The sequence below is a fragment of the Labeo rohita genome, chromosome 8, assembly GCF_022985175.1.
Source record: "Labeo rohita strain BAU-BD-2019 chromosome 8, IGBB_LRoh.1.0, whole genome shotgun sequence".
Taxonomy (NCBI): domain Eukaryota; kingdom Metazoa; phylum Chordata; class Actinopteri; order Cypriniformes; family Cyprinidae; genus Labeo; species Labeo rohita.
This window is the reverse complement of record NC_066876.1, coordinates 13129885-13156135: the sequence shown is the minus strand read 5'-3', so window position 1 is coordinate 13156135 and position 26251 is coordinate 13129885. Positions and strand designations below refer to the sequence as shown.

The 26251-nt window shown below is 36.2% G+C and overlaps 2 protein-coding genes across 6 annotated transcripts in view; both read left to right on the top strand.

Annotated features, from left to right (window-relative positions):
• Positions 1–18828, top strand: part of rimbp2b (RIMS binding protein 2b) — a 173652-nt gene extending 154824 nt beyond the window's left edge. For all 4 annotated transcript variants that reach the window (XM_051118028.1, XM_051118027.1, XM_051118029.1 and 1 more), the window contains 9 exons: positions 70–195; positions 3544–3710; positions 5692–5860; positions 6196–6258; positions 7111–7214; positions 9089–9121; positions 11207–11278; positions 11456–11590; positions 16909–18828. In XM_051118028.1, coding sequence (XP_050973985.1) covers positions 70–195; positions 3544–3710; positions 5692–5860; positions 6196–6258; positions 7111–7214; positions 9089–9121; positions 11207–11278; positions 11456–11590; positions 16909–17097 — 1058 coding nt within the window. In that variant the 3' untranslated portion in view covers positions 17098–18828. The remainder of the gene's footprint in view (positions 1–69; positions 196–3543; positions 3711–5691; positions 5861–6195; positions 6259–7110; positions 7215–9088; positions 9122–11206; positions 11279–11455; positions 11591–16908) is intronic.
• An 898-nt stretch (positions 18829–19726) lies between these two features.
• adgrd1 (adhesion G protein-coupled receptor D1) overlaps positions 19727–26251 on the top strand; it is a 74437-nt gene continuing 67912 nt past the window's right edge. Inside the window, exons 1-5 of one of the 2 annotated variants that reach the window (XM_051118034.1) lie at positions 19727–20073; positions 20176–20212; positions 21387–21503; positions 22253–22348; positions 25085–25207. In XM_051118034.1, the coding sequence (XP_050973991.1) occupies positions 20023–20073; positions 20176–20212; positions 21387–21503; positions 22253–22348; positions 25085–25207 (424 nt within the window). In that variant the 5' untranslated portion in view covers positions 19727–20022. The remainder of the gene's footprint in view (positions 20074–20175; positions 20213–21386; positions 21504–22252; positions 22349–25084; positions 25208–26251) is intronic. The other variant, XM_051118035.1, reaches the window with a different exon arrangement.

Genomic DNA, 26251 nt, shown 5'->3' with positions numbered 1-26251 from the left:
TCATAATCCACAACTCACGGGCTGAGTAGAGGGGCTATGGCTGTAATGCTTTGATTGGTGTTTCCGTAGAGATCACCGTGGAGAATAACAGTGAGGGGAGTGAGGGGAACCTCTCACCTATCAAGGACGATGTTTACTATGCCAGTGTAGCCCACCGCAGGAAATGGCCCCCACAGCGAACAGAGCACCGATATGGTATGTGGTGTGGCTCCTCCATGAAAAACAAAAATCTAACAAAAATTACCAGAACAAATTTAAACTGATATATCAGATTATTACAAGAGTATTTTGTTTAAAGACCCTTTTGAAATCAAAGTAAGAATTTTGTGGCTTTTAGTGGATGTCTGTTAGCTTTGAGTGGCCTACAAAAAGCTTACAAAGCCAGTTTCAGTGGTTTCCCAGGTAAGTTTGAGTTTAGTTTGCAAACTCAGGTTGAAGAATTTGGTTTTAAGCGGTTTGATTGGTTTTATCTGATAATTTTTTTGTAATATGGGTAAGCCATTTAGAAACAAAATTTGCCAGTCTTTTTCTGCTAATTATGTTTATTTTATATAATGCTGTCTAGTGGACACAATGGAGAATGCCACTAGAGGACACTTGAAAGGAAACGTCTCGGGTTACACGTAACTGTGTCTTCTAGTGGCATTTCCCAGAGTGTCCACTAGAGGATGCAGTGCTAGTTCTCTTTAAGAGGAACATCTCGGGCAGGGGTGCCCAAACTTGGTCCTGGAGGGCCAGTGTCCTGCAGAGTTTAGATCCAACTTACCTCAACACACCTGCTGGGAAGTTTCTAATATGCCTAGTAAGAGCTTGATTAGTTGGTTCAGGTGTGTCTTATTGGGTTTGGAGCTAAACTCTGCAGGACATCTGCCCTCCAGGACTGAGTTTGGGCACCCCTGGTCTCAGGTTATGCATGTAACTGCATCCTTTAGTGACATTCCCCATAGTGTCCACTAGAGGACAAATTTCAAGTTCTCTCTAAGGAGAAAGTCTCAGGTTACGCATGTAACTGCGTCCTCTAAGGGGAATGTCTCAGCTTACACATGTAACTGCATCCTCTAGTGGCATTCCTTATCCCCATAGCATCCACTAGAGCAGTGGTTCCCAACCACGTTCCTGGAGGCCCCCCTGCCCTGCACATTTTGTATGTCTCCCTTATCAGACATACCCAATTCAAGTCTTGCAGTCTCTATTAATGAGCTGATGAGTTGAATCATTTGTATTAGATGATGGAAACATACAAAATGTGCAGGGCAGGAGGCCACCAGGAATGTGGTTGGGAACCACTGCACTAGACCAGTGGTTCTCAGTTCCAGTCCTGGGGGACTTCTGCTTTGTACATTTTGCGTTTCTCCCTTACTTAACACACCTGATTGAGATCATCAGCTTGTTAGTTCAGTTCATGGATCTTTCTCCTAATGAGCTGATGATCTCAATCAGGTGTGTTAAATAAGGGAGACATGCAAAATGTGCAGAGCAGGGGTCCCCCAGGACTGAAATTGAGAACCACTGCACTAGAGGACGCAGTGAGAATCACTTGAAGGGGAATGTCCAAGGTTACGCATGTAACTGTGTCCTCTAGTGGCATTCCCCATAGTGTCCACTAGAGGGGAGAGGGCAAGTTCCCTTGAATAGGAACGTCTCAGATTATGCATGTAACTGTGTCCTCTAGTGTCATTTCTCATAGTGTCCACTAGAGGACACAGTGTGGGTTCCCTTGAAGGGGAAAGCCTGGGGTTATGCATGTAACTGCATCCTCTAGGGCAGAGATTTTCAAACCTGTTCTGGGGACACTCCACCACTGCACATTTTGTATGTCTCCCTATATCAGACACAACCACTTCAGGTCTTGCAGATGAGGGAAAAATACAAAATGTGCAGGACTGGGCTGCCTCCAGGACAGGTTTGAAAGCCACTGCTCTAGCATGCCCCATAGTGTCCACTAGAGGGGAGAGTGCAAGTTTCCTTGAAGAGGACATCTCAGGTTACGCATGTTACTGCATCCTCTAGTGGCATTCCCCATAGTGTCCACTAGAGGACACGGTGCAAAGTTCCTTGAAGAGGAACGTCTCAGGTTACGCATGTAACTGCGTCCTCTAGTGGCAGTCTCCATAGTGTCCACTAGAAGATACAGTGCAAGTTCCCTTGTCGGGGAACATCTTGGGTTACGCATGTAACTGTGTCCTCTAGTAGCATTTCCCATAATGTCCACTAGAGGACACAGCGTGAGTTCCCTTGAAGGGGAACTTCCCTTTTCAGCAGAAAAAAACATCAATTCAGGAATGCAGAGTGCATTTACAGGTGATTTCATGGGGTCTTTAAATGATTATTATTTTTTTTACTTAATGCAAGTTAAGCTCTACTGACTGCTTCTGTGACATGCTGTTTAACACAGATGCACATTTGTATTTTTCAGTTTCTAAAAAAAAAATGACTTACAGCAGTTCCACCAGAATAAATTAAATCAAATTAAATTTTAAAAGCCACAAGACTTAAACACAATACATTAAATTTATATTTAGTTTTTAATCAAGAGGCATTTTTTCAATTTATGTACTATTATTTTACCCTATTTTATTTATTATTTTTTTCACACATCTTTTCTCTTCATTTTAGTTACAGATAACTAGGATTAGGTTAGGGTTTCGGTCTGTTTAAGGATGATTGCTCCTTTCTTTGTGATTATTGTGTGGTCTAAAACACCAGACAGTGTTTGTGAACCCCTCTTCTCCTCCTCTTGCTCCCCTTGTTGCCTTTTTTCTTATCATCCATCTTTTGCTAAGCTTCCTGTAAGACTCTCGATTGTTTCATTTGCATGAATGTCTTCTTTAGTTGGATGTTATAAAACTGCACACCATAAGAGCAGAGATGTTTTCACTCCTGTGCCAGCGTTCATGGAGGACTATGATAATAACTGTGATTTTTAAATGCTGCTTGTGAATGTTTTGCATATTATTATTAGTAGTAGTAGTAGTAGTAACTGGTTGCATGATTTACTTCTATCTGCTCCATATACACTTTTAATTAACTGGCATGGTCTACTATTTACTCCTATGGTGTAAGATGACAGAAAAGAGTTTGAGATTAGTAGTAGATCATTCCAGTAAAGTATTGCTAGTGAGTTGCTGCATGTCTGTTGAAAAACGTTCTGTAGGTTTAAACAGTAAAACAGCAATGTTTTTATCCTTTCCTTGTTCTTTTAATATGCATGGCCGTTTCAAACATGTTCTTACTGCATTTTTCTGTTTTCTTGCTTGTGTATTATCCCACTGGTGTGCTGTGTGATAATTTTACTGTATAGAGAACATGCATTTGTATCAAGTGTGGTTAGCATTTTTATCAGTTTAGTATGTTAATGTGTAGCCTCACCTTAAGAAGGAATCGTATATCATAGAGTCATATAGCAGCATACTGTAATTCTCTCAGTGTTGTTTAGCTGTCACAGATTGATGCCTCTGAGGATATAGATGTAGGTCTCTTTTAGGCATTAGTTGTCCTTTGGTTTCTGTGTGTAGCAGAAGCTTGCCCTTTCTTGTGTTTCAGATGGTTATGGAGGACGGGACCGGCGGTCTCCAGACTACTATGAGTCAGAGCCAGAGGACTTGTCCCGAATCTTTGTGGCAATGTTTGACTATGACCCCCTGTCAATGTCTCCTAACCCCGACGCTGCTGTAGAGGAGCTTCCCTTCAAGGAGGGCCAAATCATAAAGGTTTGATCTGAACTGATAAATAATGTGTTCTTCTGGCATTCCAAATAAATTAATACATGTGGAAAAAATCCTCTCACTTCTACCACATGCTCTCTGTTATCTGCAGTGCCTCCTACTAGCCACAGTAATCGCAGCCATTTCAAGTGCAAAATAGTTTAAAGGAGAACTAAGTAGGAGAACAAATAAGTTACTCAACCACTTCTCATCCAAGATGTTCATGTCTTTCTGTCTTCAGTCCCACGATCCCAGCCGAAGAAGAAGGGTCTTATCTAGCGAAACGGTCGGTCATTTCTTTCGGAAAATAAAAATTTGTATACTTTTTAAGCACAAAAGCTTGTGTACCACAGGCTCTGGGATGCGCGTTCACGTACTATTGAATCATGTCAAAAGGTCACACCAAACATAGGTGGAACCACAGACCCAGTGTTTAGAAAATGAACGCGCAAAGACTAAGAAAGTGCAAGTAAGTCAAACGCTGTTTACAAACGAAAAGGTACAACAATGTCGGACGATTCTGAAGTTGTAGGAGAAAATAAGATGGAGTTTTTTGCCATACTCTACCTTTTTTAGCCGAAGTACACAGACGATGAACTTACGAGATTCGTAGTAGTGATGGGAAGTTCAGATCATTTTATCGACTCGGACCTTTGAGTCTCGTTCAGCAAAATGAATGAATCTTTTTTCTGAGTCATTTCGTTCATTTTAGCAAAATACAATTAAAATGTTACGTGTTAGTTCCCTAACACATCTACTGCTTACACAAACGTTGATCACACTACAAACAAGACAAAACTATAATGCTATAAGAAACAGAAAAGATTAATTCATTGTTTACCTGGGTCTTTAGTCTATGATTAGCTCACCTCACCTATTATCTGACAAGTTTTCGGGTTTGAGTCGTTCATTCATCACGTGACAGCCCCATAAGATGAACGAATGACTCGAAAAACCCAAAGACTCAAAACAGGTGAACTAATTCCAGTACAGAACCTAATAGGATGTTGCGCATGCACGACTGAACGAATCACTCCCCGAGACGACTCACATTAAAGATTCGTTCAAAATGAACGAATCGTTTAAGAACGACCCATCACTAATTCGTAGCATCGTGAACGCGCATCCTAGAGCCTGTGCTACATGAGCTTTTGTACTTAAAAAGTATAAAATTTTTTTTTTTTCGAAAAAAAATGACATCGTTTTGCTAGATAAGACCCTTCTTCCTTTGCTTCCTTTGCATTTACACTACATTTTGGAAGTTCAAAATCAGGGCACCAATCAAGTCCATTTTATGAAGAAAAATCCTGAAATGTTTTCCTCAAAAACCATAATTTCTTTACGACTGAAGACAGAAAGACATGAACATCTTGGATGACAAGGGGGTGAGTAACTTATTTGTAAATTGTTGTTCTGGAAGTGGACTTTTCCTTTAAGACATGCTTTTTTGGGGCGTTAAATAATGGCACAAATGGCAGTAATTAGCGCAAACGTTAGTAAAACAGGTTGTGTGATTCATTTGAATACTCTCCTCCCATAAATTTTGCGTCCGAAAGGGAAACTCCTACAAAAGCATATCAAATAAGGTTTAAATATTATAATAAGTTTTAAATTCTTTGAGCGTAAAACCTGATGGTCCAATTTTAATGCCAAAAAATCTGGCCCTATATGTTCTAAGTTTTGTTCTGCCCCCTTCTGTTCTAGTGTCTAGTCAGTTTATTCCCATCTTGCTATTTTAATTTACACATATAAATATATGCACTTTTCTTTGCAGTGGCCATTTCCATTTATTTAATTACAAGACACTTTTATGCAAAGTGACTTACAAATGAAAACAATACAAGCATAAGTGAATAATCCAAGATAAAAAACATTAGAAGTAGTGGTACCTTAAAACTCAAGTAGAGCAGTAATGCAGGACATTAGAGAGAGTGTAATTAAAAATGCAATTAAATGAGTTCAATTATGGCCCTGCTGTGTCGTCCAGGTGTTTGGAGAGAAGGACACAGATGGATTCTATAGGGCAGAGATCTGTGGCCGCAGGGGGCTCATCCCCTGTAACATGGTTTCAGAGATCCAGACAGATGATGATGAAATGATGGACCAGCTGCTCAAACAAGGATTTCTTCCTCTCAACACACCCATTGAGAAAATAGGTATGAACTAACAGGTAGTTTGTCATGAACCCTGCCCATCTCAACCCTCTGTGCTTCATTTTCTGACTATTTCTTTCTGATTTATTTTAGCTTAACATGGTGCTAGTCTGCCGGTCCTCTACCTTTTCCATACTATTCCTCTGTACTATAACTCCTGAAGGAATAGTTTTCTCACTCATTTCAAACCTGTATGACTTTCTTTTATCTGTGGAAAACAAACGGAATCAAAGCAGAATGTCAAAGACGGATTATTCCTTGAATCCTGTGCCTTCCTTGCCTTCATTCTTTCCCTCTCTCTCTCTCTTTCATTTCTTTCTTGCTTTCCTCTTTTTAAGTAAACTGTAATAGGTTCAAAGATGGCCGTTCAGTTAATCGCAGGTCCCGGAAATCCAAGAGAGGTTTGTGCCCACACAGTTTTCTTCACCAGTTCTTTTTCACTTAAGTGCCTTTTCACAGCTCACCTCCAAGTTTTCCTCTAATATGTGAATGTCACACAAGCATGACTTATTCTTTCTGTTCCTACTGACACCTCATACAGGCAATAATGCAGATTGAAAAGTGGGGTCCAAAAGTCTAAACTGCTCTTGAAGATATTTCTGTTTTGTATTTTGGAGCATCTTGAACTTTAAGTACGAACATCTGACCGTTCACACGATCAACGTCACACATTACTTTTATTTTTGACCTTAGACATAGTGCAGAATCTGATATCATAACATTGTTAAACAGTTTTGATATTTTATTCAAACCCTATTTTTTCCCTTTTCAATGTGAAAGGTTCAGTATGCTGTAGACTCAAACTTTTGGATCCCACAGCTCTGAATATTGGACATTTGGATTCAATATTAATAACTTCAACTAAAATGTGCCTTCTGTTTTTTCATCTCATGAATCTATTCAAGAAAAAAGTTATGCATGTGTCAGCGAAGAACATATTTTGCAGAATTTGTATAATTTGTCTTTAAAAATTATGAAAATGATTAAAATGCTGTTGGTTTTGGCTTAGTATATAAAGTATTCTAACACTGATAAACACTTGATTTTATGCAATTCTAAATTCATCCAATAGAGGGCGAAAAAAATGAATAACATCAAGAGTTTATCTCAGTGTCATTATAACAAGGCCTGCTGTCATTCATAAATCATGCTCTTGTTTACATGTTTATATGTGTTTAATTTTAATTATCAGTGTTTTAATTATTGTTTTATTTATGTGTTTTGCTCATTTATGCTTAACCTCTTTTTTCCAGAGAGGAACAAAAGGAGTGGAAGGCAGCACCCGGTGTCGACACGGAGGATGGTCGCCCTGTATGACTATGACCCTAGAGAGAGCTCTCCTAATGTGGATGTGGAGGTACAAATGAACTCCATTTGGTCTGGGCTTTTTCTTGCACTTACAGTCTCATCCCATAAGCCTTTGATTTTATGCTGGCTTGCCTGGATGTCTGCCTCTGTAATAGCCACCAAATTCATTTTCAGCTTATTTTCCTTGCTTTTGCAGCTACAATGTGGTTTGCACTTTTCATGTTACTGTTCATTCAGATGGCACACGGCAGCTCTAAAGGTTAAGTTCTGGTTAAAAAGGTTCTGTCATTATTTACTCACTTATGTCATTCCAGTCCTGTATGACTTTCTGCTGTGACCTTATTTTAAAGTTGAAATGTGTTATTTCTGTGCCAAATAGAATTTAAAAATAATCCCTGTTTTCCCAAAAACTCACCCTTTCTGCCAGTGTTATAATGTTATATATTATTACAGTATTTATTCATATTCAAAATAATCTTTTTAGATTTTATTATAATATACTAAAATTACAAAATTACTAAAACCTAAATTACAATTAAAATGAAAACGGAAATATTTCTGTTTTCATTTTAATTGCAATTTAGGTTTTAGTAATTTAGTAATTTTAGTAATTTTTTTTTTTTAAATGTTTAGTAATTTTAGTACTGATATTGACATATTTATTTTAGTTAGTTGCCAAGGCAGCATTTCTAATTTTAGTTTATATTTTTAAAAGTTTAAGTTTTTCATCTAATATTTTATTTCAGAATTATTTCATTTACTAAAAACCATTTTAATAATTTTAGTTCTAGATAACAGCAACAACACTGGTCTTGTAAATAGTCCCGTCCCACAAACTTCACCTTTAAAGTTGATAATAAGCACTTCTGAATGTATCCATCAGAGGGCATCAAAATTATGAAAGCCTGTTTCTGCCACTTAATAAAATATAAAAAAAGGTAATTGTGACTTTTTATTTCACTATTCAGATTTTTTTTGCTCACAATTGCGAATTTACCTCGTGCAATTCTGACTCTTTTCTCAGAATTTTGAGATATAAAGTCGCAAAAACGTCAGAATTGCAAGATAAAAAATTTTCTACTTTATAACAAGGTTATGTCTCATATTTCTGAGTAAAAAGTCAGAATTGTGAGTTATAAAGTCAGAATTGTGATATATAAACTTGCAATTCTGAGAACATATCTTTAACATAACATATTTTTTTCCCTTAAAATTAGACTTTATAACTGCAATTGCAATTTTATATTTAACAGTTCTGAGAAAAGTCAGAATTGCATGAAAAAAGTAAGAATTGTGAGATATACTGTAAACTCACAATTGTGATGAAAAAAAGTCAGAACTGTGAGATACAAACTTGCATTTGCAAGAAAAAAAATCAGAATTGCTAGTTTTTATTTTATTCTGACTTTATAACTCGCAATTGCAAATTTATATCACGCAGTTCTAAGAACAAAAGTCAGAATTGGGAGACAAAAAGTCAAAACAACCTTTTTATGGATTTTTATTCAGTGGCGGAAACGGGCTTCCATACAAAATAGAATAACATCAAACTGAATGATTCATTATACCATCCTGACAACCAGGCCTGCTGTCATTCATAAATCATGCTGTGCTTTTTTGCATATTTAATTGTGTGTAAGTGTAATTGTACTTTATACTAGATTGTAATCTTAAAAACCTCAACGTAAAAGAAATAGCAATGGTAAAAACAATACATTTAAAATCAAATAATAGGTTGAAATGTGTCTTTAGGTTTTTATTGGTTTGTTAAATTCAATGGCTAGTTCAATTCCAAATCTATTAAAAAATCACAGAACAAACAAGGTTAGATCAGCTAATAATTCTATATTATAATTAGCATTTCCAAGTCTTTTACACCCCATTGTCACTTACTGTCACCTTTGCATTGCCGCTGGCACACAGGCCCGCTATGGGGGCAGCTTGCAGAGTGAGGAGGTGAGTGTGGAAGGAAGTAGTGAGTCTACACTCACTGGGCCTGTGCCAAATGACACTCTATTTCCTGCTGAGGGAGCTCACTGCACTGCATCAGCACCTGTATTGTTTGTGGACATCTCACTTACCCAAACATCATAATGCATGTGCAAGACATTTGCATTTCATACTGAATGTATGTATGTTTTAAAGCCTTCATAATTTGCTTGATGAATGATTCTCCAAGGAAATAGGCGTAACAGGACGCTTTATATTCCATGATGGTAGTGTTAGTGTCATGCTTTAGTGAAATAGATATGCATTTAAATGAATTCCAATGTGTATGCATGCATTTATTGGATATTATGAATCATTATAATGCATTTATGAAGGCTTTGTGATGGGCTGTTTAGAAATCTGCTCTGCTGTAAGTGAGTGAGTTCCTATGAAAGGAATAGGGAATGGTTATTTGTGACAGTGAGATCTCTGTGTGTGGTTTTTGCTGTTGTAAGACTGGAGGTAAAGGGTTACACAATCACTATGGTTTGTGAACACAGCTCCCAGTCTGACAGTGAGGACCTGCCTTGCCCAGTGTTGGTTGATCTGTGTTTGTATTTCACAAGTTTGGTGGATGTTGTTTTGGACCTGAACTAGAGAATGCTGATAGAAATTATTATTTTATTTTCATTCTAGTAATGTGCGTAGGGATTCTCTTAGATATCTAACATTACTTAGGTTTGTTTTTACAAGAATTGGTAGACAGACAGACAGACAGACAGATTGATAGATAGATAGATAGATAGATAGATAGATAGATAGATACATACATACATACATACATACATAGATAGATAGATAGATAGATAGATAGATAGATAGACAGACAGACAGACAGACAAACAGACGGACGTAAAGATGGATAGACAGACAGACAGATTGAAGTATATACATGGACAGTTCATGGACAGACAGATGGATATACAGACAGAGAGAGACAGACTGACGGAAGTATATTCATAGACAATTCTTAGATAGATAGATAGATAGATAGATAGATAGATAGATAGATAGATAGATAGATGGATGTAAAGATGGATGGAGACATGGACAGATAGACAGATGTATAGATAGATGTATAGATGTATAGAGATAGATGTATAGATGTATAGAGATAGATAGATAGATAGATAGACAGACAGGCGGACGTAAAGATGGGTGGAGACATGGACAGATAAATAGACAGACAGAAGTATATTTATGGACAATTCATGGACAGACAGACAGATATACAGGCAGAGAGACAGTCGGACTGACGGAAGTATATTCATGGACAATTCATGGATAGACAGACAGACGGATGTAAAGATGGATGGAGACATGGACAGACAGACAGACAGACAGATAGATGGAAGTATATTCATGGACAATTCATGGACAGACAGACGATAGTATATTTATGGACAGCTCATGGACAGACAGACGGGTAGACAGACAGACAGATGGTAGTATATTCATGGACAATTCATGGATAGATAGACTGATAGACAGACAGACAGGCAGAGTTATAGATGGACAGATAGATAGACAGACAGACAGGTGAACATATAGGTAGATAGATAGATAGACAGATAGATAGATAGATAGATAGATAGATAGATAGATAGATAGATAGATAGATAGATAGATGGACATAGGTGGACGGATGGACAGATAGACAGGCGGACATAGATGGTGACAGATGGACAAATAGACAGACAGACAGAAGAAGATGGACATATAGATGGACACATGGACAGATAGACAGGCAGACAGGTGGACAGATGGACAGATAGACAGACAGGCAGGCTGACATAGATGGGTAGACGGACAGACCGGCAGATAGATAGACAGAAGAAGATGGACATATAGACAGACAGATATAATAGACGTACAGACAAATGTATAGTTGAATAGATTGATATAAATATAGAGACAGGCTGATTTATGATTGATCCTTTAAAGTGTTTAAAATATCTACATTGTGGTCATAACTGTTACATATTAAATTATCTTTGTGACAGTTATAAATGATGACTGAAATCTAACACGGTTTACTTTTCTGTCCTTCAGGCTGAGTTGACATTTTGTGCCGGTGATGTAATCACAGTGTTTGGAGAGATTGATGAGGATGGCTTTTATTACGTAAGTAGATTGTTCACACCATCTGAGACACTATACTGTCCTGCAAATGTGTATCACAAAACACCTAATGCTGATCTTTCGTGTTTGAGGTTATTCCCGCTTTCAGCTCTGAGCACAGGAGAACTGTCACGCTGGGATTCAGCCTTAGATGCATGATGTCCTCTGTTTTCCATTCAGGGGGAGCTCAATGGACACAAGGGTCTGGTCCCCTCCAACTTTCTTGAAGAAGTGCCTGATGACGTGGAGGTTTACCTCACCAACACCCCGAGCCGTCACCCCCAGGACCACCCGTCCCGGACAAAGAACAAAAGGGTACATCCTGTTTCACACTAGCCCTCTGTCATCCATTCGCTCTTTTTTTAATCTCCTTCCTGCTCCGCTGTTTTTTTCCTCTTCTCCGTCTGTGTTTGTGTTGTGTGACAGCCGGTTGCTTTTTTGATGGATCATTGAAGGAAAACAGAAAAGAGAGACAGCTTACTAAACACAGAGACGTACCGTAAAATACAAGACCGAGGAACCTTTATTTTTATGTCAGATGTTCTGCGGAGGAGAAATGTGAACTGTTAATGAAATTGCATATTCATAAAGCATTGTTTGGAAAAGAAGAATTCACACAAAGAGACGTGCCAGATTATTAGTTGTTTATTGTTATCATTTCTGGAAAAAGAAGCACTAAAAGACTCTTTATTTTTTAACTAATTCACAAGTTGAGGCATTGTAATAGATGCTTTATGAATGTAACTGTGTTTAAAAGTGAAATCAATTTATAATAGAGGAGATAGTTTTGATGTACAGAGAACTGAATCCATGTAGAACTGTAGAACTGCATGCTTTTTCTTTCAGAATGCTTCAACATCACCGTGAAATTTTTTTTAGGTGCTTTAACGGATTGAGACCAGTTAAAAAAAAAAAAAAGAAACATCAACAACCTTAAACCCTTTTGTATATGTTTCCAAAATAATTGTTTTTTTTTTTTTTTGTATATTGCTGATATATAAGACTATCAACTTAAAGAAAGACACAAAACAAATGTTGCAAGTAGAGAGAGATATCAAGAATGATTTTATCTGTAGATGTAGATATTGTACAATGGTCTGTATAAAAAAAAAGAAGAAAGAAAAGAGAAAAAAGAAAATATAATTGCTGATGGATGTTCTGCTCAATCATCAGGACCCATCAAGGTTTTCTGTACTGAAAGTTTTGTGATTCTTTTCTCATATTCATTGTGCAGACAATTGAGATGCATTACATCATGGCATTGTTTTTTTTCCTCACTTGCTTGGCAAAACAGAAGAAGAGTGTTCATTTCACTCCGTAACGGCTCAGTATCTGTCACGTAAGTGAGCAACAGAGGATACCACAAATAACGCTGTCCTCGTCTAATGCACACGACGCAGGTCCTTATTGCTATTGCTCCTGGTATGCACAAAACACACATATATGGCACATTCACACCAACCATTTACCAAGAAAATCTGTTAAAATTGGTCGCAGACTCACAGAAACATTCGTTTGATGCTTATGAATTGCTCGAATCACCATTTCAGAATTTACATATTAACTAGACATGATTCATTGAAATTTTATTTTAATAAATATTGATATTTATATTTAATAATATTTTTGTTTATATTTATAATCTAAATAATTTTATTAATGTAATTACGTAATTTTTTAATGTTTGTAATTTCAATATTTTAATTTTATCTTAAATATTTTTAAAGATCTAAATTGATTAAAATATTTTATTAAAAACAATATTTTTATTATTATTAAAAAACAAAACGTTTTTATTCATTAGAATATTTTCAGTAAATACAGTTAAAGGATTAGTCCACCCCTGAATTATAATTTCCTGATGATTTGCTCACCCTCATGTCATCCAAGGTGTTCATGTCTTTCTTTCTTCAGTCGAAAAGAAATTAAAGGAGAACTCCACTTACACAATGGACTTCTCTTTTAAGGTTTTAGAGGAAAAGATTCCAGGATTTTTCTCCATATAGTGGACTTCAATGGGGATTAATGGGTTGAAGGTCCAAATTGCAGTTTCAGTGCAGCTTCAAAGGGCTCTACAGAATCCCATCTGAGGAATAACGGTCTTATATAGCGAAGCGATTGGTCATTTTAACAAAATAAAAAATAAAATAAAATCTCGAATTTTTATTTTTTTATTAACTAGTAAAGTTCAAAAAGAAACCAAGTGCACCACACATGAAGTCAGCATGATATAAATGTTAAACAAATAATTTGTTAAATATCTTTGCAGAAAAGAATTACAACTACATTTTGTACAAACTTATACCTATACATATGTCTTATACATATTATATGTTAAGAAATAATGAGAAAAATGCTTTTAAAAAACTCAAAAGTCAAGGTAATTCACATTCAAAATCACTGAAGGTATAACACCAGAAGACTATTATTAACTAAAACTGTTGTGTAAAACCAATTAACAGCAGCTTTCAGCATTTCACCGTGATGCACACATAAAATATCAGACATGCAGTAGTAGTTCTTCTTGTGTGAAACGGCATTCTAAAAATGCAGCACTAAAGAAGTTCACTCCCATCTTCTTGCATGTTTTTCCTATTCCACGGCTCGCGTCATATTTTTCTCAACACAAAAGCGCATTCTGTGTGAATGGCGTGTAGTGATATGACTGTGTCACACGTGACCACCAAAGCGTTTTTTCCCCAATGCTAGCATATTTTTTCAGTTGTTCTCAATGGGAGCGCTGCATTTTTTAAAACACCAGGGCGTTTTTTCCTCAACAGAGTTCAACGTAGTGCTCGTATCTGTCACTTTCTAGTCAGCTAACCAATCAAAATAGAGGAGGGGCAGGACTAAGGCTGCGTTTAGACGACAACGACAACATTTTTTCCCTTGCGTTCTTAAAAAGTTTCACATATGCACCCAAAACGCTGTATTACATATGCAAGGCCAGTAGGCGGTAGTAAACAGTACCTGCAGGGAAGTAAAATCGACACGTACTGCGCATGTCTACATACCTAACACGTACTATGTACGCGCATGACGTAACGTTTTCAAAGATTTCCCACATTAGGTGTTTACACAGAAACGATAACGATGGTGGTTTTCAAAAACTTGCACTTTGAAACTTTAATTTTTAAATTTATGCGTTTTCAGTCCCCAAAACGCTGTTGTGGTGTAAGCAAACTGGCAAAATGTGTAAAAAAGTTTCCTGTTTTTGGCTGAAAATGTTTTTTTGTCGTGTAAACGGCCCCTAATATTGACCAACCGTCACACCCTGCTTGTACTACGACTAAATAACAATGGAGAAGTTATTATTGCTTGTCTCCGAGTCTTTACATTTTTACCAGATGGAATTGCCAGACTACCATAATATTGTTATAAAAAAAATAATAATGAACAACACATTAATCGATAAAATTGGAAAAAATGGCCAACCCTTCTTTCTAACCACAAATGCTTATCTTGCACTAGCTCGACTTTACGTAGTCACATAGGCGGAAGTACCGCCCCAGTGTTTACGAATGCGCAAAGAAAGTCAATGGGCCTTTACAAAAACAGGTAAAACAACAACGTTGGACGATTTTGAAGTTGGAGGACAAAATGAGATGGAGTTTTTCACCCTACCCTACCTTTTTGAACCGAAATGTACAGATGATCTAATCACACGTGACCTTTCCAACATTACATTACATAATGAGTGAAGTCATAGACGCACATAGCAGAGCTAGTGCAAGATGAGCATTTGTGGTTACAAAGTATATAATTTTTAATTTTTTTTTAGAAAATGACAGATCGTTTTGTTAGATAAGACCCTTATTCCTCATTTGGGATTGTGTAGAACCCTTTGAAGCTGCATTGAAACTGAAATTTGGACTTGATGTCCTGGAATGTTTTCCTCAAAAACCTTAATTTCGTTTCAACTGAAGAAAGACATGAACATCTTGGATGACATGAGGGTGAGTAAACTATTAGGAAATTTTAATTCAGGAGTAAACTAATCCTGTGAATAAAGTGTTCAACTTGACAGTCATAGTAGACACACAAATTCCATACAGATACATGACCTGGAATTGTCATATTTTGTGCATCAGTTCACAGTATCACAAGTACGGCTGCTCGGAGAGCTGTGATTGGTCCATTGCTGTCTGTGCATTAGACAGGCACAGCTGGCATCTTCAGTTGTTTCTCTGGGTGTTGTCCATTATAATGTTCGTCTTTCATTGACTCCTGTAAGTCATAAGAAGCTATAAGGCCATTGTTGCACGGTCAGATTTGGACCCCTGACCCCCTTACCCCCACCCCTTCTCTTCTCTAATGTGTGCAGTTTAGTAGATTCCTAGTGTAAGCCCTGGGACAAACCCTCTCCTCTCCTGTAGCTGCGCACCCTATCATACCACACTGAGCATTAGTTCACACTAAACGCTTTTGAAATGAATATTGGACATTGGCCAGATCATAAAGGTGTGTGTGTGTGTGTGATTAGGGTGCACTATTTCCATTAACTCTATAGGAATGATCAAAAATGTCCAGCAAGCATAAGTATCATTTCCTTTATCTATCTAAAGAGTAGATTGATTAACAAATCTGTTTCCTAAACTTGATTGAATTGATTTGAAAGGTTTTTTTGCAGCCACTTTTGTAAATGAAGCTTTTTTAAAGCAGGTTTGATTTGGCTCCAACACCCTTGGTGGAGTTACCATGCTGAAAGGTGATAGATTACTTCAAAAGACTGGTAAATTAAATACTTATCTTCTCTTTTCATTACCATTATAGTTTGTTGCTGTTAGCAGAAGTATTAATTTAAATTTTGTGTTATGCAACTATACAACTGATACTAAGGGAATGTAAAAGATGTGTTTTGCCGTTCAAGAAATAGCTCATTCAAAAATGGAAATTTGCTGAAAATTTACTCAGGCCATCCAAGATGTATATGATTTTTTTATTTTCGTCAAAACAGGTGACAGAAATTTGGAGAAATTTAGCATTGCATCACTTGCTCACAAGTGGATCCTCTGCAGTGAATGGGTGCCGTCAGAATGAGAGTCCAAACAGCTAATACAGACGTCACAGCAATCCACACATTTGTCTGATTGTGATGTTTTTATCAGCTGTTTGGACTCTCATTCTGACGGCACCCATTCACTCCTGAGGATCCATTGGTGAGCAAGTGATGTAATGCTAAATTGCATGGCCTGAGGTGAGTACATTTTCAGGAAATGTTCATCTCTGGTTGAACTATTTACTAAAAAAGGAGATTACTGTCATTTCACTGTGTATAAATAGTATATTTCTTATGTTGCACTTGCAGCCTGATCAGGTTTATTAATGTTTTAATGAGAGTTTAGCTAGAATCTGAAGTGAAGCGCACTCAATTTTTCAGGTTTCACTAAATACCATTCATAGATTACTGTTTAGAGCGCCGCCCCCTACTGTCTGGGTGTATTATGATGCAAAATGTACTACTGATTGATAATTGACTGTATGGTGGCCCTGCTGGGACAGAAAGGACTGTGAGAGGAGATGGAGTGTCTGTTGTACAGTAATGACATAGAGATGCTTTAAAAGGCAAAGAAACACCTTCTTTTCTTTTTAAACATCCAGCCCTGAACTGTCCCTTGCGGGTCTTCCGTTAGGTACCCGTGGAAAAAGCGGGCCCTCCCAGAAGAAGTGCCACCCCCACAGTGCGCCCACACATCCCGGGGTCCGGCCCCGCAGCCCAGGGGCCCGGCAGTCCCATCCGGCGCCCCCGAGCTGACTCTAAGAAAACAGGACTGCTCTCCAAAGGAAAGAATCTATTGAAAAGGCTTGGTGCTGTCAAATAGTTTTCACGTAACTCTCTTCACAGCGGCCGCGTTAAGGAGGTTGGAGTTGCGGGGAAATTACCTTAGAAGGTGGGAAAAAGAACATTTCTCCCATCTTCTGTTTCACATGGATTGGCCATGGAAAAGAGAAAGGGAAATGGTGGAAACTAGGGCTTTCATGACCACAACTTTAGCTTTATGCCTTTAAAACTGTAACCTTAAATACTGTACATTCTGTTTGCCCATCTTTGATTCTTAAAAGCACAGAAATGCTCACTAATGTGAGTTACTAAGATGTCTTGTTAGAAATATACAATACAAGGGATGCCCTTGGATAATAAAATAAAAATATGTATTTAATTAAATTGAAAAATGTTATTAATTAGAAATTAATTACATTAATTTAAATGGATATTCAGTAAGTGGTTTAATATTTAATCAAATAATAATTAAACTATTTGTTGGCACATTTTCATGTAGCTCTTCTCAGAGAAGAACCTAATAACCTAGCACAAAGTTTTAGGAGTTAGCACAAATATGACTAGACACAGCTTATGTCTCTATAAATTCCATGAGGGAAAACAGTGTGTTCTGCCACTTTTGACTTTTTTTTTGTTTTTAAAGCACTGACAGGTCATGAAACTCCTAGTGGAAGTGAGCCTCATCATATTTGCCTTATTCAATGCACAATGGTTTGTGTTGTGTCCAGTCAGTTGGGTGAGATTTGTCTGTGTCGTGTGCAGTCATGTCGATGCTTTCCTTCTCATGAAAAAAACTGTGTATTTCGAATCTGTGTGACCAAGTGTTGTGTTGTTTTTTGCAATGGGTGTCAAAAATAGGGAAGGAGGGATTCTAACTTTGTTTAAACACTTTGGAAATGTCTGTTTAAATGGTTCATAAATCCATTCCCGTGCAAATTGTGCAACAATCTGCATAAGAATGTTTTTATTTACGATTTACACAGAAGTTGAGGCCCTTAATTTCCACTTATTTAGCACAACGTAGTCATAGTTTTACATAAGTCAGTTTGGTTATTGACTCACTGATGCCTCTCCCAGCATTCAAATCTTTTGAATAACATGATGCACATTTTCCGTACTTGATAAGGATGAAGGAAATGAGCAATTGTGAATGTATGGCCAAGGAAAACCTTCCCGGAAACAGTTCCTCCGTCTCCAATACGTGATCCGTTTCATCCAATCTGTACTGTATTTCTTGTCCATACATTTGTTTGTCATTTCACCCCTTCATTTTGTCCTGAACGAATATGCTAAAAGTAGGTTTGCACCGAGTATGGACCGAGACTGCCAAAAAACAGGAATGTATGAGAAACATTCTGTATATCTTGTACAATTTACAGCCAAAATTCCAGGCGTTTTAACTCATCAGAATAACTGTCGTATTTTTATTTATGTATTTATTTTTGCCTAATCATTTAATCATAAAATATGTTACAGAGCATCGCTTCTACATATGTTTGAGTGACTGCTGCTCTTTTTGTACTTTTTGTCCATTTGTACATTCTTTTTAAATGTTTATACTTGCTTTTCAGACTGCCTTTTTTGTACATTAAACTTTATAATCTGACAGTGCAAGCTTTCCTCATGGTGTCTTCAAACCATAATGTTTTAAAGTCTGCAATTGTGTGCTAGCTTTATGAAAAAGAATTATAAGCCTATATTGATGGTTATCAAATATTGTGTGAGTGTGCATGTGAAGTTTTATATCAAAATAAATTTGATATTTTATACACACTGTTGTATGTGTTCATTTATTAGCTCAAGTTCGGGCAATTTTACAGGTGAGTGAATGAGTTATTTTGGTGAGGGTTGATAAAATATAATCGTACACTTCCAAAAGATGGCGCCCAAGGTCCATAATTGCCTGGCGATGAAGCGATTTTAAAAAGTGTGAAAATATTTTTTTTTATTCCTTGTTAATACACTGTAAAGTGTAAAATCAAATGTATCTCTCTGTTTCAATAAGTTTTTCTTACCTGTATTCTTACTTTACGTTTTTTCGTACCGTCCTGCACCAACATTTTGGCAGAATAGCTAACCACATTTTCATCCAATTGTTTTTAGCTCTGCAGCCCCACCTTATGATTTTTTCTAATCTAAAAAATGACATCATTACAGAATTCCCACGTCCGGGTGCTCAATCACTGGAGCAGGAAAAAGTGGGTGGAATCCCACTAGGGATTTCTTGAATCTCAAAATGGGCCTAGTTTAATATTTTTTTTACTTGTTTGCTGTGTATTTGAATTTCATTACATTGAGGCGATGCTCGGTGTCATTATTCACATAAAAAATTAAATCCAGATGGTTGGAGACGGACTATAAAGGCGACGTTGTCACGTGGTACCTGTTACTATTCTCAACGCTGCTCTGGATTGGCCAATCACTGTTGCTTGGGATTACTACGTAAGGTAGAGGTTAACGGAAAGGAATTCCTTTCGGATGTCAGGTAAATTTTTGTAATGAACAGATTTAAACCATAGCTCTAATGTAACAATATGTCCACTAAGACAAATATGCGAATCAACTGAGGGAATTGGCTTTCTTAAGCCTCCAAACGCCCCCTGCAGGAAAAGTTCGTGCCCCACAGAAAACAATGTAGTAACATTTACCGCCCAAAGGGCTCAACCCACTGATGAGAGCGAGAAAGCAGCGCTGCTTCTTCATCTTCACTAGAGCTCGAGCGCAGCGCGTGACACTCACGGACTCCAAGACGATGGATTACAAACTCTGAATTTAGTTAATTACAAGTCATCTTTATACCTGCTGGTCCTTTTGAACGTCATATTCTGACGCACTCATTTGTTTTTTTCTTAAAAATATAGCATACAAATCTTTACAGTGATTTAAGCGCAATGATTTTGTTCGTTTATCATTAACGGCGCAATATAGATTTTAAGTTTTTATTGCTAAAACGCCTTTGAAAACAATGGACTTGATATACTGTAAAGTTCTACTTATGACTCTCCTGAGCCTTCAGGTAAGATAGTTTTTGTGGACAGAAGAAACATGTTTTTAAAATGGTTTTGATGTTGTTTTAATGCAAAGAGACTTGATGAGTTAAATGTTTTATTTCTTTCAGGTTCGTAGTGACAGAGTATCACCGTCAAAACATCCAGGTAAGTTAAAAGGTCAGTTAATATCCACAAATATATATATATATATATATATATATATATATATATATATATATATTTCTTTTTACTTTTAGATATGTGTCAAAAAACATAAATCATTTTGACGAAATTTGTTATTTTATTCGTATAATAAAATAATATACTAATAAAAAGTGAGAAATTAACCTTAAATTAAACTGCGAATGACTTTTTCTCAGCTATGCTGAATTCAAAAGTTTCATTTAATTCGTTACAACCTTTTCATTATTTACTTTATTAAAGTATAATTAAAAACAAATAATCGTTTGTACTGGGGATTTACAGAGACGAATGAAACTCAATTTTAATGTCGCCCATTTTTTCAAAGTTCCCTTATTTGTAGTGAAACTGAATATAGACGACGGATCGACATTTAGCACAACCATTTCTGAAAATCTATAAATATAGACTAACGTTCTCATCCACAATAACAGTTTATGCTCCAAATTTGTCTCAAATCTTGTCTAGTTGTATAAAATTATACGTTTGACCGAGGAAAATTGATTCAGGGCTGAGATCATCTTTTGGCTGTTGTGAGACGTAATGACATTTGTTATGAAACTCAAAAAATGAGGACATATTTATAAGTAATGATAGGAAATGAATAAAGAAACAAACGAAACATATAGAGAAAGTGAGAGAGATAAAGTGTGTAAATAAAGCTCTTCTGAGAATAATTGAGTTGCAGAGCGTGAAGATAAAACTTGGAAGTTCATGGAATTTTTAATTATATTTTAAGAACATGTAGATTAATAATAACCAAAACAGCTGTCGTTGAATACGGATAGAAGATTCCAGATTTGAAAGATTCTCAACCAGCAGTTGTTAAAAGGACCTTAAGAGGTCTTTCCTTACAGTCCAGGTTAAGCACTGGATGTTTGTTACTCTAGACAAAGAATATTACGACTAAAATTAAATATTTAGTCCAAACTGACCAGCAGGGACAAGTCTGAACTGGAGTGAACCAGTGACAACCAATAGGTTCAAGATAATTTCCATGAACCCCTCTGTCAACCTTAATAAGAATAAACAGAAAACAATCAAGCTCCAAAATGTTTGAATAATGATGCTGGATTGACTACAAACTCTCACTATAATGTTTTGCATGTGTGTATATGGATGTGTGTGCTGTGCTCAGGCCTGCAGGTGTTGGCCACGGCTTCACACTACTGGCCTTTGGATTCAGTAGAAGGGATCCACGGCCTTTCAGACCAGATTGGGAACAGAACAGGTCATGTTAATGGGACTAATATAAGTATGTTAACATCTCACACCTGCTTTGTTGCTCTTTCCTTCTTTCTTTCTTTCTTTCTCTCTGCCTGTCTCTTTCTTTCTATCTATCGTTCTTTCTTTCTGTCACCACAGCTGTTTAACATTCTTCTACGGTCACGTCTTAGTTGCAGAAATCTCTGTGGCTTTGCAGCTGTCTTCGGTTCTTAAAACAAAATGATTTCCTCATTTGATTCGAAATGTTTAGGACTTACATGATTACCTCAGTAGTGATGAAGACAAATGAATATGACATTTAAGGGTGTCAAAAGTACACACAGCTTCTCTCAGTGATTTACTAGTCCACTTGGATTTTTAGCTGTCCAAATTCGTCAATATACATCACTAGTCAGATAACTCTGAAATGCCCTCAGCAGATCTATTGAAAATTGGTGCATGTAAGACAAACACCCAGACGTTGTTCCATAGCTTGGGTAGTGTTTCCAGTATAAGTACAGTATGACAGTTGTTCTGTGCCGGCTAATTCAGAACAAATGGAGGGCTGAGAGGAATTCTCTGGTCCTCTCAGTCTTGCGTCGACACATACGGAGACCTAATAGAAATCTTAAAATCTGAATTCTTGTCCACCATGTCTGCTTGAGTGTCTCACAATGTCCCTTTTTTCTGTTTCATGTCTCTTTGTTTATTTGTACATGTGTCTGTTGCTGAATCACCTGTTTTTTGTTTTCTCCCTGTCTCACTGTCTTTGTTGTTTCCACATTGTCTCCATCACAGCTGTCAGAATCCACAACCACACTGTCCTGACTACCCATAATTCTTCCTCTGTGTATACCAATGACTCTGCCTACACTAACATTTCCGCCACTGTAGGTGAGGCTCTTACACATGTTCACTTGGTCTTGGGGAATAGCGTTAGGGCCTATACATTCATGTAGACCTTGTATATCAACAGGACATCATTAGGAGAAAGTAAACTACAAAGTCTGATATATGACCATTTACATTAGGGTAATTGAAGCATGCTTTGTTTAGTGCTGTTTAATCTGGCATTCTTTACTGAAAATCAAACCTTTCGTAAGCTTTACGACTGATTTTATTGGATCCAGTGTGTTTGTGAAACTGCGTTTGAAAACCTTGTCCCATTTTGGAAATCGGCTGTATGTGGTGTGATTTGTTATGTCAGGTCTTTTAAAACAAATGTCCTAGCCAAAACTGGACATCCGTTTGAATCGAATTGATGGAAGAGTGCTGATATTTAGTATAACAGTCCTGCATTCTTTGTTCCACTGTTTGAATCCTTCCGCTTGTCTTTGTTTGCTGCGTGAATTCTAATTTCATTTCATTGGTGAAGAAAAAGAAATGGTCCAAACTAAGAGTTTTTTTTTTTTTTTTATAAAAAAAAAATATATATATATATATATTTATTTTATTTTTTTTTTTTTTAAAAAAAGAAAGAACTTTTTATTTATCAAAGAAAAAAATTAGCAGCACGACTCTTTCGAACACTGATAATAAATCAAGATATTAGAATGATTTCTGAAGGATCATTTGGCACTGAAGACTGGAGTATTGATACTAAAAATTCAGCTTTGGTCACAGGAATAAATTATATTTTAATGTATATTAAAATAGAAAAAGGTTATTTTATATCATAAAAATATTTCACATTAGTAAACTTTTTTCTGTATTTTTTTTTTATCAAATAAACAACCTTGATGAGTGTAAGAAAAAAAAACATTAAAAATCGTACTGATCCTAAACTTTTGAACGACAGTGTAAATGGTCAATAAGATTTTTTAACCCTTTAACTGTCACCGTCCCCCAGTAGGACGCCTAAGTTTACTGCACCATATTACAAATAAATCCTAATCTAATCATGACAAACTATACATCGTTGGAAAGGTCTAAGACTCCTAAATAGATATTTGACCATATTTCTGTGTTAGATATTATGTAGGAAAAGTAATAGATTAATATATGTCAAGAGTGCAACTTAAAAAATCTACATCATAACATGAGTTCTGACCTTAGTCACAAAAGACTTTCTTCATTGCCTTTTTCTCTGTCACGCTTTAGATATTATAAGAAATTATATATCAGTTCAAAACTTAAAATCTCAAAATTCATCCTTTGAAAGGCATTTTAAAATCAGACATTGCATTACCATGGAAAATGTACATCAAAATCATATTACAAAATGTTTTCATTCATGAATTCTGGATTCATGAATTCTGGTGCATTTTTATTTTACAATTAAAATAACTGCTTTCTATTTTAATATGTTTTAAAATGTAATTTATTTCTGTGATGGCAAAGCTGAATTTTCAGCATCATTACTCCAGTCTTCAGTGTCAACGTGAGTGTCTCATAATTTTAATATGCTGATTTTGCTCAAAAACCTTTCTTATTATTATGTTGAAAATAGTTGTGCTGCTTAATATTTTTGTGGAAATCGCAATACTGAATAGAAAATTCAAAATAAATTTTTATAACATATCTTAACTATGACTTTTGGTCAATTTAATGCATCCTTGATGAATAAAAGTATGAATTTTTGAATTTTCTTCCAAAAAAGAACTTTTAAATAAAAGTGTAGCATGTCTGAATTTGCAATAGCTAGCAAGTTGTTCATTTAAAACATAAAAACGATAAAATAATAATAAAAATAGCATTTCTTTATCCAAGTGAAAACTTCCAGTGCAACTTGTACGGTATTTATGATAATTCCGCTAGCATACAAAGACGGCATTAATATCAGCACGGCTTGTGATTTTGTAATTCAGATCTCTTTCGTGTTTATTCATTTACTGTAGATAAACTTTTATTGATAGTTCAGTTGCCTTTATCTAAATCTCACCCTAAAAAGCCACATTTAAGGTGCTTCTGCACATACAGTATACTTTACAAAGGCATGCCGATACCCTGGATCTCACTGCATAGATGGATGTTCGATTCTCTGTACCCTTTTATCTCTCTGCCCCCACAGTACAACTGTTGTTCACTCGTTCCATACTTCATTCTGTCTCCTCTCTGCCTTCTGCCATCCACTGTGTCCTCACTGAGCACTCTTTTCCATGATCATCTCTTCTCTCAACTCATCCATTCATGAGGTGCGATGGTGCTGCGGCTCCCACAGCGATCCACAGATCCTGGCTTTTTAGGTCTAAAACGTAGGATTTATTAAACAAAGTCACTGCATTGACAGAAGAACAACTTACCATTGACAAAAAAGCAGACTGTCGTGAATCATCCGCAGTTCAGTTGTTCAAATGGGGGCTTTTTAATTCCCCAGATTGTCATAAGTCAGAAGATCTGCTCTTGTTTTAGAGAACGGAGTAAAATGCTCATATTTTTACTATATGGGTAAAAGGTTAGGATTTCCTCATAAAGTCTCTAGTCAGTACATCAAATGAACAAATGACTTTGTTGAGCGTTAAACAGCTGTCTCTCCAGTTAGTCTATCAATGATTATTCGCCCAGATTTCCATTTGCGTTCGATAAAAAAAGGGAAGGATGACAAATTAGGCCTTTGCGTGAGATGATTCTGAACTTTCTGACATTCATTTCAAGTCTTGTAATCTTTGTGGTTGCTCTCTCGTCATGTAGACATTGTAGAAGGAATGGTGAATAAGGGCATCTATCTGAACGGAGATAATGGGGCCACTTTCCTTCACTTTGGCAACTATAAAGACTCCTGCATAAGTGATCCTACTCTGTGCGGACCTGACGGTGAGTTTTTATTGTCCTTCTGCACTCTTTTCTGTTGTTATAGAAGTGCATGAACATCTTTATATGGTCATACGGTCAGATGTATGACAGTTGAGTAATGTGTTGCTCAGGTTATACATGATGTAATAAAGGCTAATGGTTCGAAATTAAGTTTATATTGCTCAAGAGCAAATATATCAGCTTACATCAAGCGTTTTGTGCGTGAAAGCTGATATCATCTGTTATTCATCTGCTCACATCAGCGCACATTCCTTTGCTCTCAAAAACAGAGAATATGTTGTATTTATATTTATTTTCCAGGGCTTGACTAGAGTAAGACTTGCAATATTGTTTGTGATTAAGTGGCCTGGATTTAATAAAGCAGCTTTTGTTTAAAGTTAGATATCAGTACGTATTGGAAAAAGAGCTTGGTTTTTGGTCTTAGCCAGAGGATTATGAAAATCAGACTTAAATCATCACTCTTTGTTATTCATTCATTTATTATTCTTTTAAATTGAAAATGTACAAATTTACATCCAATTATAATATATTTGTAATATAATGTGTTAAATATTATTATGAAAATGTTGTTATAATAAAGGAAAATATCTTTATAATTTAATTAATAAATGCAATTATTTGAACATCCATATAATTTTTTCCCAAATTCTGTTTACATTTTTCTGTTTTCCATTTTTTTCCATTTTAATGTTTCTAGACTCTGTTTTAATGGTTAAATTAAAACATTTTAATCAAAAAGCATGTCTAATTAATTGAAATCATGAGACTTACACAATTTAACAGCAATTTATTAAAAGTTTACCAAAAAAATGAAATTTTTAAGGCCCTATGAAATCTGTTTCTCAAATTCAGTTTTATTTATAGCAAATTCTGTGTATTCCATGGATTTTCTGGATTCTATTTTAATGGTTTCATTAAATTTTAATAATCAAAAGCATGTCTAATTAATTGATTTTTAGAAAGAATGAGTTTATTTATTTATTTATTTTCAGAAATGCTGTGTCGTGTATTTACATTTTTCTGGTCAATACATTTTAGTAAATA